General features: G+C 39.6%; 1 protein-coding gene across 1 annotated transcript; it reads right to left on the bottom strand.

Annotated features, from left to right (window-relative positions):
* Positions 1-1,445: 1,445 nt before the first annotated feature.
* On the bottom strand, positions 1,446-16,191 carry LOC124866607 (retinoblastoma-like protein 2). Its single transcript, XM_047362474.1, has 14 exons — positions 16,131-16,191; positions 10,660-10,779; positions 10,339-10,433; positions 10,136-10,239; positions 9,895-10,032; positions 9,638-9,799; positions 9,459-9,525; positions 9,261-9,367; positions 9,013-9,189; positions 7,469-7,534; positions 6,659-6,719; positions 3,824-3,963; positions 3,525-3,680; positions 1,446-3,415 (listed from the first exon to the last, which is right to left on the bottom strand). The coding sequence occupies exons 2-14, from the start codon at positions 10,731-10,733 to the stop codon at positions 3,191-3,193; spliced, it is 1,572 nt and encodes a 523-aa protein (XP_047218430.1). The 5' UTR covers positions 10,734-10,779; positions 16,131-16,191; the 3' UTR covers positions 1,446-3,190.
* Between the last annotated feature and the right edge of the window lie 2,488 nt (positions 16,192-18,679).

Raw genomic sequence — 18,679 nt, forward strand, 5'->3', positions numbered from 1 at the left:
AAGTCTTGTGGGCTCAGGTGGTTTTACTCTCCAAGGCAATCTTGAGACTTCTTGGGTTTGCTAACTTAACTGTGTCTTGGTTTTATTTTACAAGCCTTTGTCTGCAGGATTATACAGCCATTTTATAATTGCCTCCTTACCAATATTGGTTAAGAATTAACAATGAACCGTGCCAACCAATGGTTACTGATAAATCCAAGTATTCACAGCTTTGGTTACCAACCTTCCCTAAGCAAGAATTGGCAAAAATAAACCGAATAACTTAGACCAGACATTTTTTGAATATCCTTCCATAAATTCCTAGAATAGTTTGCAGGAATTTTGCCCCATTCGTCTGGACAGAACAGCTGTAACTTAGTCAGGCTTGCAAGCTTTTCAGCTCTGCCCACAAAGTTTCTTTGGGATGGAGATAAGCGCTTTGTGATGGCCACTCTAAAACATTGTCTTTGTTGTCCTTAAGATACTAGGCATGTTTACATTTATTTTTGTTGTAGAGACTGTTGCTGTGTCCCTGGGTTCGCCACATTTTCTCTTGATGATCTTCCCTTTCTTATCTGTGTCCTAGCTGTTATTTGAACCAGATTTTGTCTTTCACGCCTTTCATTTATTAAAGTTTGTTAGGCATTTGGATGATTATTTAATTTGACCACCTTGTTAAGCAAATTTGCTCTGACATGGTATGGCAACCAGACCCACCATACAATTTATCAAGGCTCTCAGGGATGACTGTGTAAAGACAGGTACATGTTATAAATGTAACAATTATTATTCCAGATACACAGAAAACCCTAACTAGTATTAAAACTACAAAACTAACTCTGGAGGATTGTTATTGATTTGCTGTTTTTACCACCTGCTCTGCTCAGTTTCTGATGCATCAGCACAGCAAGATTATATCTCCCTCACATATAAAGTATACTCTTAGTACTAGCTGTAAGAACTTTATCACAGCCTACAGCCTGACATTAAATAGACTAAAGTATGGAAAAGAGAAACACCACCAATCTATTTTACTGAATTATCTTTAGTAATTAGATTTCAGAAATCCGTTTTTATTATATGATATCAGAATATTACGATGAACATTTTCTTTAAAATAAAACATTTATTTAGCAAAGCAGGACTCTTTTTTTTGCTGCACAAGTCTTAAACCTTTATGTCATGTGTACATCTGCTTCTGCTGCACACAATGTGACGTAAATTAAATTTGCTCTAACTTGTGCTCCCAAATGAAATTAAACTTAAGCTGTTCAGCAGATAAATGTAAATGGAACGTTTTCCCCAAACAAAACTTTACAGCTGAAATGGAAAAAACAAGCAAACCACTTCTCTGAGTGGCCTTCAACACAGTTACAGTGATGCTTTATGACTGACGTTCCTCCGGATTAGTTAAGATATTTAGGCTGCAACAGAGAACGGCTGGGAACAATGAACGGATGTGCATGAATTATTCAGACAGAATTTATTTATGCCAGAACAATCTACATGTTTAGGGTTCTATTGAATAAAGTGCCATGCTACATTCACAGCGGTTTTCTGTGATTTTTACTCTCAAACGAAATAATCTTTCTGGTGCAAGATCAAAGAGCAATAAAATCTAAATACTGTTATATGGTTCACTATACAAACATTTAATAAGATAACGTAATTCTTGGACATACTTGGACAAATGAAAGTCTCTTACTTGCAACAGTGCGGCATGGCAAATGGAAATAGTAAACATTGCTGTTTGATTATCATTTTACATGAATAAACAATGAACTGAAGAAAAGGAAACATAATAAACCTTAACATTTAGCACAGTATTAAACCACAAGTATAAAAGTTAAGGATCGAGTTCTCTTAAGTGAAGAGAAACACAAATCCTTAGTCAGTTATGACCTAATGCAAAATGTAGGTACAATAGATCTGAATGAGCTACATTTCTCATATCTGGATCTTAAAAACTCCTATAAAAGCTAAAAAAAATCTCCATATGCACAGATTAAGCATAAAACTATGACCACCTGCATAATAGTGATCTGCCTCGCCAAAGGGGTGGTCTCCACTGGATCCCTGAAGATAATCCTTTTGGTATCTGGCACCACGTTGTTAGCTGCTGCAAGCTCCGTCATGGACTTGCTTTTATAGCACATTCCACAAATTCTCAGTTAGATGGAGATCTGGGGAATTCCTGGACCATTTTTGCTTTATTGTAGGATGTGTCACCTAGCTTAAAGAGACCACAGCAGGGACACACCATTTCCACATGGGGGTCTACATGGTCTGAAATAATACCTCTGTAGGTAGGTTAAAGTAACATCTACTGTTCATGGATGGAAGGACACAGCAGAACAATGCATCACAATGTCCCTGCTGGCTTGCCGTCTTTGCGCAGTGCATCTTGTTGGAAGTAAACAAACTCAAAGACTCAGCCATCCATGTGATGTAAACCAAAACGTGATTCTTCAGACCACTCCGTCGTCCTTGATTGCTCAGTTGTTCTGTTCTAATGCTCTAGGGCCCCTTGTTGTCTATAGTGGACGGGTGTCAGCATGGCACCTTGACTGGTCTCTCTACCTTTGCAGGCCTATATGCAACAAACTATAAAGTGCTGTGTGTTATGAAACTTTTGGGTCAGAAACAGCAATGACTTTGTCAGCTTTGTAAGGTTACAGTGGCTGATATGTAGCACATAAGCTGGCCATTGTTGCCCACATGCATCAGTGATCTTTGGCCAGTTAAGCAGTGTTCCTTCCTTGGAACGCTTTTTCAGACCCCTGCAGACTGGAAACATTCCACTAAAGCTCCAGTTTTGGGGATGCTCTGACCCTGTTGTCAAGCCATCATAATTTTGGCTTCTGTCAAATTTGTGCTTATCGGTTATTACTGCTTCTAAAACATCCACTTTGAGGAGGAATCAACTCAAGTTGATGGTTATGAAATGGCTACATTAGATCCCATATTCAAACCTTTTTGAAATATCTAAAGAGACAATGAAAAGGGTCAGCTGGCAGTAAATGTTGACACTTAAAAGTTACCGGACCTGACAACATAATGCATGGAAGTACTCCAAATCCTTTAAAAGCACAAAACAGAAGACGATAAATTTTTAAATTCTAGGATACTGAGCCGACAGAAAATGTGATTCAAAAGAGAAGCATTGGAACAGATCCCTGCAAGATGAGCAAAAACTGGAGAACAGTGAGACCTAATGCTCCCCTGTATTGTCAGGCTGGTTCAGGTCTTTCTGCGATACCCAGCCCTGGTTCTGTACCTCTGCACGATCATTAACCAAGGCCCTCAGAAGATTCTGCAAAACCGGTCCCTCATCCAAGCAACGCTGCTTGGATGAAGGCCCTTCTTCTCCTTCCTCTGTATCAAATGATAGAGCACGGCCTCGTTTGTTGACCATGAGGTTGATCTTACGCAGACACTGTGAATAGAAAAGGGATTTTAATTAAAACATTCCAATGTGACTTGATATAAAGCTGATGAAAAGATTAAAATGTATGCCCATTGTAATAAAGAGCAATAAAAGTGACCTCTGAGGGGCTTTTGCTGAAGTCATAGGTCATTCTGGGAGTAAGGGGAGAGACTTCTTGTTTGTTTAACTGTGAGATGGTGATGTTGTGGCCCTTGAATGGGCGGTAACTTCTCTTCTTCTGTTGAGGGAATGGAGACATCGGAGGAGTCTCTCCCTGGAGAAGAAAATAATTATCAGTGTGTAACACAACATTTGACACTGTTGTTTTATACTAGTTTAGCATTTTGTTACACCAACCAGATACCCTCCCTGGTTGCTAAGGTTGGTCAAACTGCCGTCTTAAAAAAATGAACACACCCCATACGTTGGGGCAAACTTGTCAGCAAACCCCTGCATTTCTTTGCTGTAGGCCCGATAGAAATTGAGGAGACTGCCTCTCTTGTCCTCCTCTGGGGTTGCTTCTGGGGTCGGTAAAGCAGCTCTAAGGTTTTCAAGATCTGTAATCAACAATATAACAAAAGAAATATGTCTCAAATTAGATTCTAACACAGGATACACAGTACCTTGCAAAAGTATTTATACCCATTAACAGTTTTTATGTTATTTTTCATATTCTAACAATAAACTTTGATGCATTTTATTGGGACTTTAAGATAAATTAATAGAAAGTAGTGCATAACTGTAGATAGAAAAGGACACATTGCTTTTAGGAGGTTTTTGTTTTTTACATATAAAAGGTCTGACAGGTGTGACTTGCATTGTATTACTGAGTCATTACATGGCTCCTGCTGCAATTACAGCCGCAAGTCTTTTGAGGTTGGTCTTTACCAGCCTGAAACTTGTCCATTCTTCTTCACAAAATCCTTGAAACTCAATCATATCGGATGGAGAGCGTCTCTAAACATCAGGTTTTAAGTCTTGTCACAGGTTCTCAATTGGATTTAGGTCTGGACTTCTAACACATGAATGTGCTTTGACCTAAACCATTACATTGTAGCTCTGGCTGTTTGTTTGTCGGTGGTGTTGGCTTCTTGGGTTGTGTTGTGCATTGTGTTGGTTTGCATGCAGGCCAAACAAATGTACTTTTGATCCTAGCTGAAAGGAGAACTTTGTTCTGTGCTTGCTCTGCCTCTCTGCTTGTGACAGAATTTAAAGAGGATTTATGGCTTTCTTTTAAAAATAGCTTGTTTCTTTCCTCTCTTCCTTCAAGGTCAGATTTGTGGAGTCCACAACTATTAGTTTTTTCCTGTTGACAGTTTACCCCCACTAAGCTTTGGATCTCTGCAGCTCCTCCAGAGGTACCATGGGCTTATTGATAGGTTCTCTGATTAACGCTCTCCTGGCTCAACCTGTTAAGTTTAGGTGATCACCATGAACCATATATTGGTGTGTTAGAAGTTGCACCATACTCTTTCTACCTTTGAATGACGGACTGAGCAGTGGTCTGTGAGCTCTTCAGAGGCTAGGATATTGTTTCATAACCTAACCCTGCTTTGAACTTCTCCTCAACTTTCTCCCTGACCTGTCTGCTGTGTTCCCTGGTCTTCATGATGCTGTTTGTTTACTGATGTTCTCTAGTAAACCTCTTGGGCCTGCACAGAACAGCTGAAATCTGCATTTACTAAATGCACATTTCATGTTTTTGGCTGTAATGGGAAAAAGGCCAGCAAACATGTTCTGCACAGCACTGTAAGATAGATGGGAGAACATAGTAAAAGTTACATATTGTGGTGTTAATGTTACATATTTGTGCAGTGAGGCTAATTGTTATAATGAGTTGTTTCCCCATAGATATGAGACACATTAAAATGCTAATAAGGTTTTTTATTCCACAATACAGCACATTTTATCAATAAATTAGCAGCTTTATAGCACCCTTGCTATTGATTCTATACAGGGCAACAAGAAGCGATATGGAACGCCAAAGTACTCAAAATTAAATAAATAAATGAAACCTAATGAAATAAGTATCTACATCAATAAATGTTGATAAACATATAATGTGATAGTCAAATTGTGAAATAATAGAATGCATATTAAATTCTCAGCTCTTTATTAAGAAATATCTTTTTCATTTTCTATTAAAAATCAGCTTTATAATATAAAAGAATTTTCATATAGAATTTTTACCAAATAATCAAAATTATTGTTGAGGCCATTTTCATATAATTCCAGCATATTATATAATTTTGTTTATTTCAAAATGTCATATTTATCTTATAAGGTTTATTTCTCCCCGTGGCATATGTATTTCATAATGCCACTTTTCAACTGAATGAGTGTCGGCCAACTAGCATCAACGGGCTGGACCGGCATCCTCTCTGGCTGATCCTTACATAGCGATTAGTTCTGTTTTGTGTAGGCTTCACCCTTTAAGCTATCGCTAGTGGGTTCATCCCTTTGCGCGCAGCCATTTTCTCCCCGCCAGAAGGGGCATTCCCCATAGTGGACCAATGCTCACTGGAAGAAGCATTGGATATCTTCGATGCTGCTCCAAAACAGTGACTGATAGCACCTCTACCCCTCTCCTCCAAACGGAGGACACGGAGACAGTTGCATCACCAGCTCTGTTTGAATTGTACCTTCAGCCCTAACTCGATACTTAGTGTGGGATTGCTTGGTGAAGGAGCAGCCAATCAAAAGCTTGGTTCCGTCCTATTTACCCTGACTGACAGGCCAAGTCATTCAGTTGAAAAGTGGCATTATGAAATAAATAGGCCATGGAGGAAATGACCCTTTTAAAATAAAAGCTGGCTTTTTAAAAAAAAAGAAATGCTGACTTTTTAAAAAAAATGACATTTTGAAATAAATAAAAAAAACTGCTGGAATTACATAGAAATATCCTCAACAATAATTTCAATTATTGGGTAAAAATTTTACATAAAACAATTTTATATTACAAAGCTGATTTTAAAAGGAAAATATAATATATTTCATCATAATGAGCTGAGAATTTAATATGCATTCAATTATTTCACTATTTCGTTGTCAAATGATATGTTTATCAAACATTTATTGATGTAGATACTTATTTCATAATGTTTCATTTATTTATTTAATTATGAGCACTTTGCCATTCCATAAAGCAGCACATTACTTGTTGCATTTATTCGTTTTTCTTAAAGCAATGCCTAAAAAAAAAAAAATAATTAACCAGTTATCTTAACCACCCTAAAAAGATAAAAGTCATACCCATCATCTCACTGGGAAGATTTTCCAAAGTTGCCTCTGAGATCAGCATGTCCTTGCAAACCTGAGGGTGGAAACAGTCTGATCAGATTTAGCTAGACCTGAAGCTGGATGCTGATGCCAGCATCTTAACATGGCAAAAATAACTTTACATACACAATGGGCACATTTAACAGTTAAGCTAACCATCTTTATGTTACCGTGTAGCTTTCTAACACATGCAAAAAAGTAAATGACTGCATCTCACAATGAAGCAAACATGTTTTAGTATGAGATATAAAGCCAAGCATTAGATGAAGTCCAGTTCTGACCCAATCTCAGAGCAGATTTTCTGAAATGCACGTCTGATTTAAGGATGGGCTGGTTACTGTAATTAAGGTACATCAAGGTTTAAAGTCCTTTTAACGAGATGCAACAGAAAGTACCAGAGTGACAGGAGTTTTCTCCAACTCTATGCAGAATAGAGTAAGGCTGTGCTGCCTTCCTCCCCCCCCCCCCAGATGTTGCTGCATACGGCATGTCAGCTGGCTTTAAAAAAGCTCAGATGCTTTTCTTTGCTTACAAACTTTTCTGTTTCAACTAAATAGTTTTTTACCTTTTTTAAATATGATAAAAATATGGAAACTGTGGTATTTGTAATCAAAATTCCCATGCCCATGCCTAATCTGAATTCATTTTCAGATCAAATAAAAATGATATAGGATACTAAACCAAAAACACAGGCTACAGAGACAGTAAAAAACTCCTACACCTTCATGATCTTTATCTATCTATGTGTTTAACCTCACATTAGGTCGGACAGACAGAACTTACACTTTCGCTGGCATGTGACCTGTAGTGATTTACTATCTCCTCAAAGTTCAGCTTGTTCTTGGTAACCTGTAAAAACAAACAACAGAAGCTAACTGCTGAATTGGTGCTTTCAAAGAAACCACATGATGATTGTTTTTAATCCTCATACTTTCTGAAGTTTGCATTTCATTTCTCCGCACACACTCATTTCTTTTTATATTTTGCTTCAAAGTGGTCCAGCTTTCGTAAATTGCTCTTGAGCAATAGTGCTTCACTTTTTCTGAACCTTTTCAAAGCAGAAGGAAAAGATGCATTAGGAAAAGGTGCACTGGTAACAGGGATAGCCGCAGACTTGGGGGTATTGTCACGTTAAGCCCAGTCAAGGTTTGGGGGAGATGCACAATGTGTGGACTGCAACTGGAGTCAAAGCTTCAAGAGCCCCCACACACAGACGTAGCCAGGACAAAGTGGAGAGGCAGAGCATCGCTGAGGTAAAGTCTGACATTTTCACAGTAAATGATGATTTGAGCGGTTATGTCACAGATAAAAGTACCAACAACTGCATTTAGGACCATGGTCTCTCAGTGCTTGATAGCCTGCTAACTCCCCTGCCCTGAATCTCATACAGAGTCTATGGCGTATTGTCAATAGGAAGATGAGAGACACCAGAGCAATGCAGATGACCTGAACACCACTATCAAATCAACCTGGGCCTCCATTACAGCTCAGCAGAACCATAGGCTGATCGCCTCTTTGCCACGCCGCATAGTGCAGTAATTCATGCAAAAGTAGCCCCAAACAAGTACTGAATGCAGATACTCTCCAAAACATGAAAAATTCCTTTGTACTGTAGTAGTATTGTAATAAAATCATTTTTCATTAGTCTAATGTAATACATAAGAAATAAACAATTGATGCATAATTAATCTATATTCATAAGTTTCTCCTTCTGAATTGAATAACTGAAATAAATTATGATTTATGATTATGAAATTCTGTTACACTGAGATACATACAAAAGAGAGATGACTCTCAACCTTTGACTAATACTGTATAAGATTATGTACTCGTACTCTTTGTCTTCCGCTTTATCCAGGACCGGGTCGCGGGGGCAGCAGATTCAGCAGAGACACCCAGACGTCCCTCTTCCCAGACGCCTCCTCCAGCTCCTCCGGGGGGAGCCCAAGGCGTTCCCAGGCCAGCCGAGAGACATAGTCCCTCCAGGGCCGTCCCCTGGACCTCCTCCCGGTGGGACGTGCCTGGAACACCTCCCGAGGAAGGCGTCCAGGAGGCATCCGGTATAGATGCCCGAGCCACCTCAACTGGCTCCTCTCGATGTGGAGGAGCAGCGGCTCTACTCCGAGCCCCTCCCGGATGGCCGAGCTCCTCACCCTATCTCTAAGGGAGTGACCGACCATCCTCCAGAGGAAGCTCATTTCAGCCGCTTGTATCTGGGATCTTGTTCTTTCGGTCATGACCCAAAGTTCATGGCCATAGGTGAGGGTAGGAGCGATATACGATTATGTGAATTTCTTAAAAACTTTCCTTAACAAAGTGAAGCCCACCTTTGCTATAATGCTGACTGCACTAATGAGGAGCTGGTCCAGGTGACGGTCTTCCATGAGGGAATTGTGCTGGACCAGGGAGTGCACCAAACAGGTCCACATCATTTTCCTCGACCCATCAGAGATGTCCAGTTTGGAACACAGCTCCATCAAACGCTCTTTCAGCACACTGTAAACCTGATGACAGGAGAAAGCAAAGCTGCAAAACACGTATGTTTTAAGTTGAAAGAGTAAGAAACTCAGCTCACCATGCTGGCAAACCGATGAAGGAACGGTTTCTTCTTAGGTCTGTTTAGAGCTGAAGAGGAATGCTGGTGGTCTGCGCTGGCTGAGGGCGCCGCTTCCATCATAACATCTACAGTTAAAAACTGACACTTTAATCTTTGTTGCACTTTAACCCTTTTTCAACAAACTTCAGTAAAAGGAAACCTTATGACTGTATATACCTTGTTGTGGGTCAGATTCTGGCTGTAAATCTGTCCGCTCACCTTCGAATGTTGTTGGCAAAATCAGCTGTGTAGGGCAAATAAACACCAGTTGGTGTAAAGCAATACTGTTGTCTTTCTGATAAAATAAATAACAAATAATAGTACGTAACAGGTGAGGAGTTTTTATGATGGCAGACCTGTTTGTAGGAAGGTAGATAGCCTCCATTGGCCCTGATTTCCTTCCACAGGCAGGAGCATCTGACCCAAACCAAGCTCTCTAAAACTCTTGTATGAATCTGCATAATGCTCTTGACCACTCCCATAAATTTACCCGGGTTTAACCGCAAAATGTCAGTCACCTGTGAGATCACAGAAAAAAATAAAAACTGAAGCAGGTCATTTAGATCTCAAAGCAAGTGTTGAAGGTGTTGTGTTTCAAATCTTTGAAACAAACCTTTAAGAAAAGGTATGCATCCAGTTTGAACACTTTGAGAAGCAAAGTGATATCGCTGAATAGACAGTGTGATTTTAGGGCGATCTGCAAGCAACAGGCCACCAGACAGCGCTGAACCAAGTCATTCTCCAAGAAATCCTGCATAGTGGTGTCACAAGAACAAATACTTCAAAAACCAAAAGTGTGGGAAAAGAATGCAACTGTAGTTCTGTGTGTGGCCACAGGAGGGCAGCATACTCACAGAGACCCTACTGACACCTGGGCTAGCCGTCTCCCGAGTGCTAAGGTGCTCCAAGATGTTGTAATAGCAGTCTGTGGCCTCTAAGCAGCAGCTTTCTTCCAGCTCTGAAAACAAAATCAGTTTAAATGAAAGGGTGTGATGATTAAATGTATCTGATCAAATACTTAAACCAGTAACAGACTAAGTGTGGCATGTTAGGGTACCTTTGGTTGTGTTATTTTCTTTATCCATCCTCTGGTGTTGAAAAAACTCTCGCAGCATGCCTTCCAGTCTAATTTCAATTCCCTGCATTGGGCCTCTGAAATGATTTTTTACAAGATACATTTTTTTTCATAAGATAAATTAAAATATTTGCCTGAAATTGTTTCATAAAGAGTTAACATTTCCAGTCTGGTTCATAGATAAAAGAAATATGTGGTTTATTTAGCAAAGAATGCAAAAAATGTATAGCATTATATAGCTATAGGTTGTTGTCACAGGGGCATAGTACTGTTATCTTGCAGCTGTAGGGTTGCAGCGCTAACCTGAACAGAGTGATCAGGTGGTCTTTGGTGCCAGGCCTCGGATTGTTTACATCACGCTGAGGTGTGGTTGCCATGGTGAACTCTTGGCCGACGGCGGTCAGAGCAGGAGGGGGCAACTAACTGAAGACAAACAGCATCGAGAACAAACAGAGATCATGCATAAACATTTGTGATGTATCAATCTGGGTTTCCTGGGTTTTTCTGGTTTCCGTCTAATTTATTTATTTTTCTAAGGACTATAACACATAAAAGAGGATAAAATGTGCTGCAAGTTCTTTAAAATAAACAAACAAATACATTTCATTACATAAAAGAAACAATTTAACTGGCCTTTTAAATGATAAAATAAAAATTTCTTTGGTTCTTTTGCTCTCGTACATTTTGGCCATGAAAGTCTTATGAGGGCTGTAAAGTTGATGAGGGCACGTGATTTAAATATAAAGGGTTTAAATATTTAACGCTGGTTCTGTAGACAAGTGTCTATAATTAATTAAGACAGTGACGCCCAGCTAACCCCTGACAGTGTTGTATTTGTTGAGAATCACACTGTTTATGTTCCAACAGAGTCTAAGTCTCTCTGGGCTGGGCAATGGTAAGGCCTTAGGCAAATAATACTTAACAAAGTTTACTTTGGCTATTCCGTCCTACTGTCATGTTATTATCTTCCACCGACAACACACACTGTAAAGTTTCGTCATTGTAACTGATCTGATCTAGCCAAGTGTTTGTAGATTTTGGCTTTTCAAGGCCAGCAAGACCAAAGAAGAAGCTGCATTTGTCAGCATTCTCATTGAAATTGAGTTAAAATAAAAAGGTTCAGTTGTCAATGAAAAGTTAACTGATTCATCTACCTCCACGTCCTTTCATTAACATACACCTCAATATAGTATGTAGCAAGAACCAAAACCTTAACTGCTCATTAAACAAGGTTTAGAATTTGGTTCCCATCCGTTGTCCTGTTACCGCTCTGCTGCAGTATTTCTTTGGGCATGTGACAGTGATTTTGGGGGCGTTTACCTGAAGCAGAGAAGAAATGTCAGTGGTGTGGTCATTTTTTTCATGGTGTCGAAAGGGTAGGGAAATATATATATATATATATATATATATAACTTATTGATGTTTGTGGTTATAAAGTAGCAAAATGTGGAGGGGTATTAACATGTAACTTATGATGTGGTTACAGTAACTGGAGTAACTAGAAGCACACTAGGACCAGTGCCAGGTTTGGCTACTGGAGCATATTATTATTGGAGTTATAATGCTACGTTAAATGTTAAAACTTTAAGTCTTTAAGGATATTAGTTTCTCAGCTTAGGCTATTGTTTCTATTTAATTTCAAGTTGCTACTGTTGATCTAGTTTGACTTACAGTTTTATCTTTAAATTCTATTTGAGTTAACTCGGTGGTATTTCAGAAGTTAAATTCTTTAATTCCAAGTTTGAACTATTTCTGGTTTCAAGTTTAACCAATAGAAATGTTCACCCTTCCAACACCATACCAGCATTGAATGTGGTTTGGGAAAAGTACACAACCAATAAAAGATACAAAACAAAAATTAACTCAGCAAAAGGCTGAATGACCTGTGTGTAAAATGTAATGTCTGTATTCCCCTGATGATTCTGAAGAGTAAGTCCCGTGGCTCCGAGTCTTCTGCTATTTTAGCAGCAAAGCATGGGTAAATCCAGGCGCGTCACGAGATGGAAGCTCCGGATGTTTTCTCAATAGCCCCCGACTTCTTGATAGAAGAAATTTAGAAGTTTTAAAAAGATGAAGCCACAAAACAGTATTGGCCTCCAAATGTTTATTTAAAAACAATCTGTTATCTTTCAATTGTGTTCCATATAATCACCTCCCACTCCACCTAACCTGACAATGAGTTAAAAGGTGAAGACAAACAAATACAAATTTGCGCACTCGCGGCACCGCGTGAATAGGTACTTCGTAGTACCGACGGAATTCGGTCGGTACCTATAAAAGTACCGAATTCGGTACCCACCCCTAGTGTTGTCTCAGATCCTTTCCTGTTTACCACAGACGTAGAAAACTTTCACCATTCCAGATGCTCCTCCTGACTCTAAAGCGCCTGAGGCTGAATCTTCCCATCCAGCATATTGCACGCCTGTTCTGCATCGACCGATCGACTATGTCCACCACGTTCATAAATACCATACATGTCATGTTTACACACCTCAGCCCTTTGGTGCACTGGCCAGAGAGACATTGCTTGCAAGGTAGCATGTCACATCAGTTTGTAGAGGTGTTTGAAATAAGCATTGAGAGAGCATCACATTTGAAAGTTAGAGTCCCAAATATTTTCACATTACAAGCACAAGCACACACCTAAGGTATCAGATTGGCATCACGCCGCAGGGAGCAGTCTCTTTTATTTCTAAAGGTTGGGGAGTCCGTGCTTAGTGACAAACATGCGACTGAGATCTGTGGGCTCCTACAAAAATTAGGATGTGGTTTTACTGGACAAAATTGTGACAGTGTGCTGTGCTCTGACCAATATGTGCCCCAGTATTGTTTTGAAAGGGTAAAACCTAATAGCTTTGTGAATCAAACTATAAAGTAATGTAGTAATAATAGGAATTGCACATCAAACATAAATGGGAACAAATAGTTTAACCCCCAGATTGAAAAGAACAAAGAAGCATTACTGTAGAAAACCTTGACAGTTCCAAAGTAGAGGGATCACAGCAAGTCCAGTGACACGGTACACTTAAAGACCAGACTTCAAGTAAATAGGAAATTCTCACAGGAATTAAGTGCACAAGTAAAAATGTACTGTAACTTTAAAAGTAAAATTTCCACACAAAAAAAAAAAAAAGTCAAACTAACATCAGCATTACTGTGCAAAACACTGGAGGTCTGAGGTAAGCAGGTACAAAACGTACATGGCTGTGGCAACCCAGAACCAATGCATCATGGAGTCGATTCACAAGCCCTATATCGGATCAAACGAAGAAGATCCCACTGAATCCATCGTAAAACTAACTTCACCGCGGTCAGAGGTCCACGGCTTTGCGCTTTAAAATCCTTCCCCTCGTTATTGCCATAGCTGAGACAAAAACGTCCTCATAAAGCCCAAAATTGTAACTTGTTCAGGCAAACTTTGGACCTTCACTAGTCCAGACCACAGAGCCTTATTTCATTAATTCTGGCTCGACTGTGATCCAGATAATTATCCCAGTGGATCAGTTTATACAAGAAAAAAGATATATAAGACATCCTTGCATATACAATAATACAAGCATTATTAGTATTTTATTTATTTATTTTGCATTTTCTATTTAGTGATTTATTCTTTATCGTATCACACAGATTACTTTAATGTGACAATGTCACACAGTAATTTTAAATGCAAAGTTTGCAATTCTCTATTATCTGTAATAGTAACATTAGACCCTGCAGCAATCTCCAATGAAACCAGTGCGTTGTGATTATATTTAACTTTAGTCGTTTTTGCTATCTGCAGCATTTTTTCCTTTGTTTTGCAGCATTTGTTTTGCTATTTGCAGCATTTTCTTTTGCATTTGTTTTATAACTTTAGAACTTTTTTTGAGATTGTGTGTTTGTGGCTCGTTGAAATGTTTCCTGCACGTTTGCACCTGTCGCCCACCATAACAAAGTATGTACGTGTGGACGCAGTACTTGGTTGGGGCTCCTTTTACATGAATTACTGCATCAGTGGAACGTGGCATGGAAGCGAACAGCCCGTTTAGTGATGATTGAGCAGATCATAACATTAACATAACATTTCTGTATTGAATGTATTTTTGTTGTAGTTTAACTGTAGTATGATGAAATAGGTAAATATTCTAAGTGAATGTTGTGTTATTAGCTGAAAAAAGAATAAAACATTCCTAAAAATTACAAATAAAAAACCTTAATATACTGTTTTGTGATACATCTTTTAACCTTTTAATTGAATTACTGAAATAAATTCACCTTTTGATCGATGCATAATTTGATGTGCATACCAATATTTCAAGATATGAATTACATATGTGTTTCCTAAACTATTTTCCATAACTGGCTTGACGGGCTTCTGTGAAGAGAACTGATCATATCAACCCTATGTTTTTTCTACAAACCTTCAACATACCCTACCATCCCCAACCGTGGGCCTAAGAAATATATGGACAGCCTCGAGCTTGTCGATGACATCACAAAAAAAACAAGATCATTGCAAACTGTTTAAAAACAAAAGTGGTCTGCAACACCAAAGCCCAATAATAGGTAACAGAAGGGAATTTTTTCCACTTAATATCAGATATCTTAACAGGAAAATACACCAACAAGACAAACAAGAGAAACTGCACTCACAGCTCACTGACGTAACACGAAAGGTAAAAGATACAGATATCAACCTATACCGCCTAAAATTGTGTCCCTATAATATATAGGAAGTGTTGAGTATTGCTAATGGTACATCCCTGCTCCTATTTCCTTTGCAGCATCTGAGAAACCTGGTGAAGCTCTGCCTCCTAGTTCTCCTCACTGACTACATAATGATCCAACATAAGCAGAATGCTTTGTTTGCCAAACTCTGTTGAGCCCCAAACAGACATGATGGATATGGTTTTTTTTTGTTTTTTTTTGCAGAATTGTTTTTTTCAGCCTGTATATCAGCAAGCAGTCCAGGTGCTAGTGTCACTGTGTCGGATCATCGATTTCAAAAAATGTAGGCAGTAAAAAACAATTCATTTTCTCACTCACTCTACCACTCACTTGTTTAAAGGATGTGAAATGAGCTTGTAGGTTCATTACCATTTCCCGTCCTCAGATTTGTTTTTGTTTTGCTAATTTAAAACTCTATTCGTAATATTTGACAGCACAATCCGACGTTATGAAATACTACACCAAATTCAAAAAAGGAAAACACTCTTTCTTCCTGTTGGTGCCATGTCTAACCCAGGGGGAGCTATGGTGCCCCCTATCGCCCTCTTGGTGCCGCCGCTGATTAAAGGCTCTACTTGAATCACTACGACACATATAATATACTGATGCATTATGTTGTCTACTGATTTACGACTTCCTTCCGTGCGCATATGCAAAGATCTATGTCATGTACGTTTTTAAACTCGGTGTGAATCTGGAGCTCTGATCTATGGCTGAGGTTTATCGTGAGCTGATGACACGTGAAATATAAGCAGCCTCTTTTCCGGGAAAACAAAAAGGCACCTCCGGCTTTTTTCTTTCTCAAATTTCTAGAGGTAATGTAAATTTGAAGTTTCCCAAGCTTTCTTTTCCCATTGAAAGTTTTAGTGTTCTCCGATCAGGATGACTCGCCAAGTCCTGGACCTTTAACTGGTTAAAGAATAACATTCTGACTGGAGAATAACTAGTAGCCACTATCCTACCCTACGTTTGATACATTGATATAATACTGTAACAACGCGCCCTTACACTTATTAATAAAAAAATGAACATGCAGCAATGAATACAAGAATTTCTTAAAGTCTTACCGCATTACTTTGGTGCGCAACGAGGCTTTCAGTCAGCTGATGGAGGAAGTTCATATAAAACGCGGGAAATATCTAATGCAGCATTCGATGGCAACCAGAAGGTGGGAATTTCTTATCCTGTATCAGAAAACGCCACCACGGTAAATGTGCATATTAATGAGTTTGTCGGGGTTCATTAGCTTTCACGTTTGTACCTCAGCCACCCTTAATTAATAGATATTAAGTATCTATTCAGTTCTATGGTGGTTGATTTAAGTGAAAACCAGTCAGTATCTAGCGTGCTTTTTGAGGGTTTTGTTTTGTAAACACACCCCAATTACCCTTTCTGGCAATCTAGCAGACATTACTTTCTTCAAAAACACCAAGAATTTTAACTAGAGCACCAGAGAGTTTATTCTGTCACTCTTCCAGAGTTGTTCCAACCTACACAGTTGTTACATGTCTCTGATACATAAGTCAGGAGGGGTGTGAAAAATATTTACAGTCAAACTAGCTGAGTTGTCAGTAAGTCTGGGTAAGAATAGAATCTCGTGCTCATAAGAGCATAACCATAAGTTGCCATTAATAAGATTATAACCCATATTTTAAACCATGAGTTAATGGTGAGATTTTAACCCAAATCTTCCATTCCACCACTCACGTATCCGAGGTACTTTGAATGCATCATTAAAGAAACAATGGCCTACTGAGCACCAGAGCATATCAACCAGAGGAGGGCGACAGGGAGGGGCATGCGCATGAAACCCAACAGTCATGGAATTGAACGCACATCCGGGTACTTGTGGAAAAGTCTTCGCCCCCTTTTAAACAGAATAAAATCAAACGCTACAGAATAAATGTACGGAGCCCGCGAGGGGACATGAGGATTTTTTTTTTTTCTTTTGCGTCCCCACGCAATACTGTTGCGTTCGGTCGCAAAAGTTGTTAATCACCTTGAGAAAGCTGTGCATTTTGGAACAGCAGCACATTTGACAAACTGCTCACAAAACCAACAGCACTGATATGGCATTGATATGGTTTATTTGTCATATGCAGGTTAACACGCAGTCAACAATGCGATTAAATGCTTAGGACAAGACGAACCGTTCCAATCACTATAAAAACAAAAAGTGGCGTGCAAAAAAAGTACACATCATGCAGCATTAATAAGCACATAAAGTGTCACAGATGTGATTTCGTGCAGTATTATTGTCCAGAGTTCAGTTTGACAACTTGTGGATAATAACTGTCTTTAAGTCTGATTGAAGATCCTTTTATTTAAGGCCGATTTCAAAATAAAACTCAATAAATCTCAAAAACGGGTCTCCCACAAAGTATTGCGAGATGACACAAAGATTATTGCGTGAGGGACGCATAAGAAACAAATTCCCCCAGGTCCCCTCGCGGGCGGGCTGATTTTAAGCCATTCTTCTTGCAGGATAGTGACCAGCTCACTACATGATACTGGTGGAGGAAAACGTTTCCTGACTCGCTCCTCCAAAACACCCCAAAGTGGCTCAATAATATTTAGATCTGGTGACTGTGCAGGCCATGGGAGATATTCAACTTCACTTTCATGTTCATCAAACCAATCTTTCACCAGTCTTGCTGTGTGTATTGGTGCATTGTCATCCTGATACACGGCACCGCCTTCAGGATACAATGTTTGAACCATTGGATGCACATGGTCCTCAAGAATGTTTCGGTAGTCCTTGGCAGTGACGCGCCCATCTAGCACAAGTATTGGGCCAAGGGAATGCCATGATATGGCAGCCCAAACCATCACTGATCCACCCCCATGCTTCACTCTGGGCATGCAACAGTCTGGGTGGAACGCTTCTTTGAGGCTTCTCCACACCGTAACCACCCGGATGTGGGGAAAACAGTAAAGATGGACTCATCAGAGAACAATACATGTTTCACATTGTCCACAGCCCAAGATTTGTGCTCCTTGGACCATTGAAACCGACGTTTGGCATTGGCATGAGGTACCAAAGGTTTGGCTATAGCAGCCCGGCCGTGTATATTGACCCTGTGGAGCTCCTGACGGACAGTTCTGGTGGAAACAGGAGAGTTGAGGTGCACATTTAATTCTGCCGTGATTTGGGCAGCCGTGATTTTATGTTTTTTGGATACAATCCGGGTTAGCGCCCGAACATCCCTTTCAGACAGCTTCCTCTTGCGTCCAAAGTTAATCCTGTTGGATGTGGTTCATCCTTCTTGGTGGTATGCTGACAATACCCTGGATACCGTGGCTCTTGATACATCACAAAGACTTGCTGTCTTGGTCACAGATGTGCCAGAAAGACGTGCACCAACAATTTGTCCTCTTTTGAACTCTGGTACGTCACCCATAATGTTGTGTGCATTTCAATATTTTGAGCAAAACTGTGCTCTTACCCTGTTAATTGAACCTTCACACTCTGCTCTTACTGGTGCAATTTGCAATTAATGAAGACTGGCTACCAGGCTGGTCCAATTTAGCCATGAAACCTCTCACACTAAAATGACAGGGGTTTCAGTTTCATTGTCCAACCCCTGTATATATATGACTGACAGGGGCCCAGAGA

This window comes from Girardinichthys multiradiatus, chromosome 4, assembly GCF_021462225.1.
Source record: "Girardinichthys multiradiatus isolate DD_20200921_A chromosome 4, DD_fGirMul_XY1, whole genome shotgun sequence".
Taxonomy (NCBI): domain Eukaryota; kingdom Metazoa; phylum Chordata; class Actinopteri; order Cyprinodontiformes; family Goodeidae; genus Girardinichthys; species Girardinichthys multiradiatus.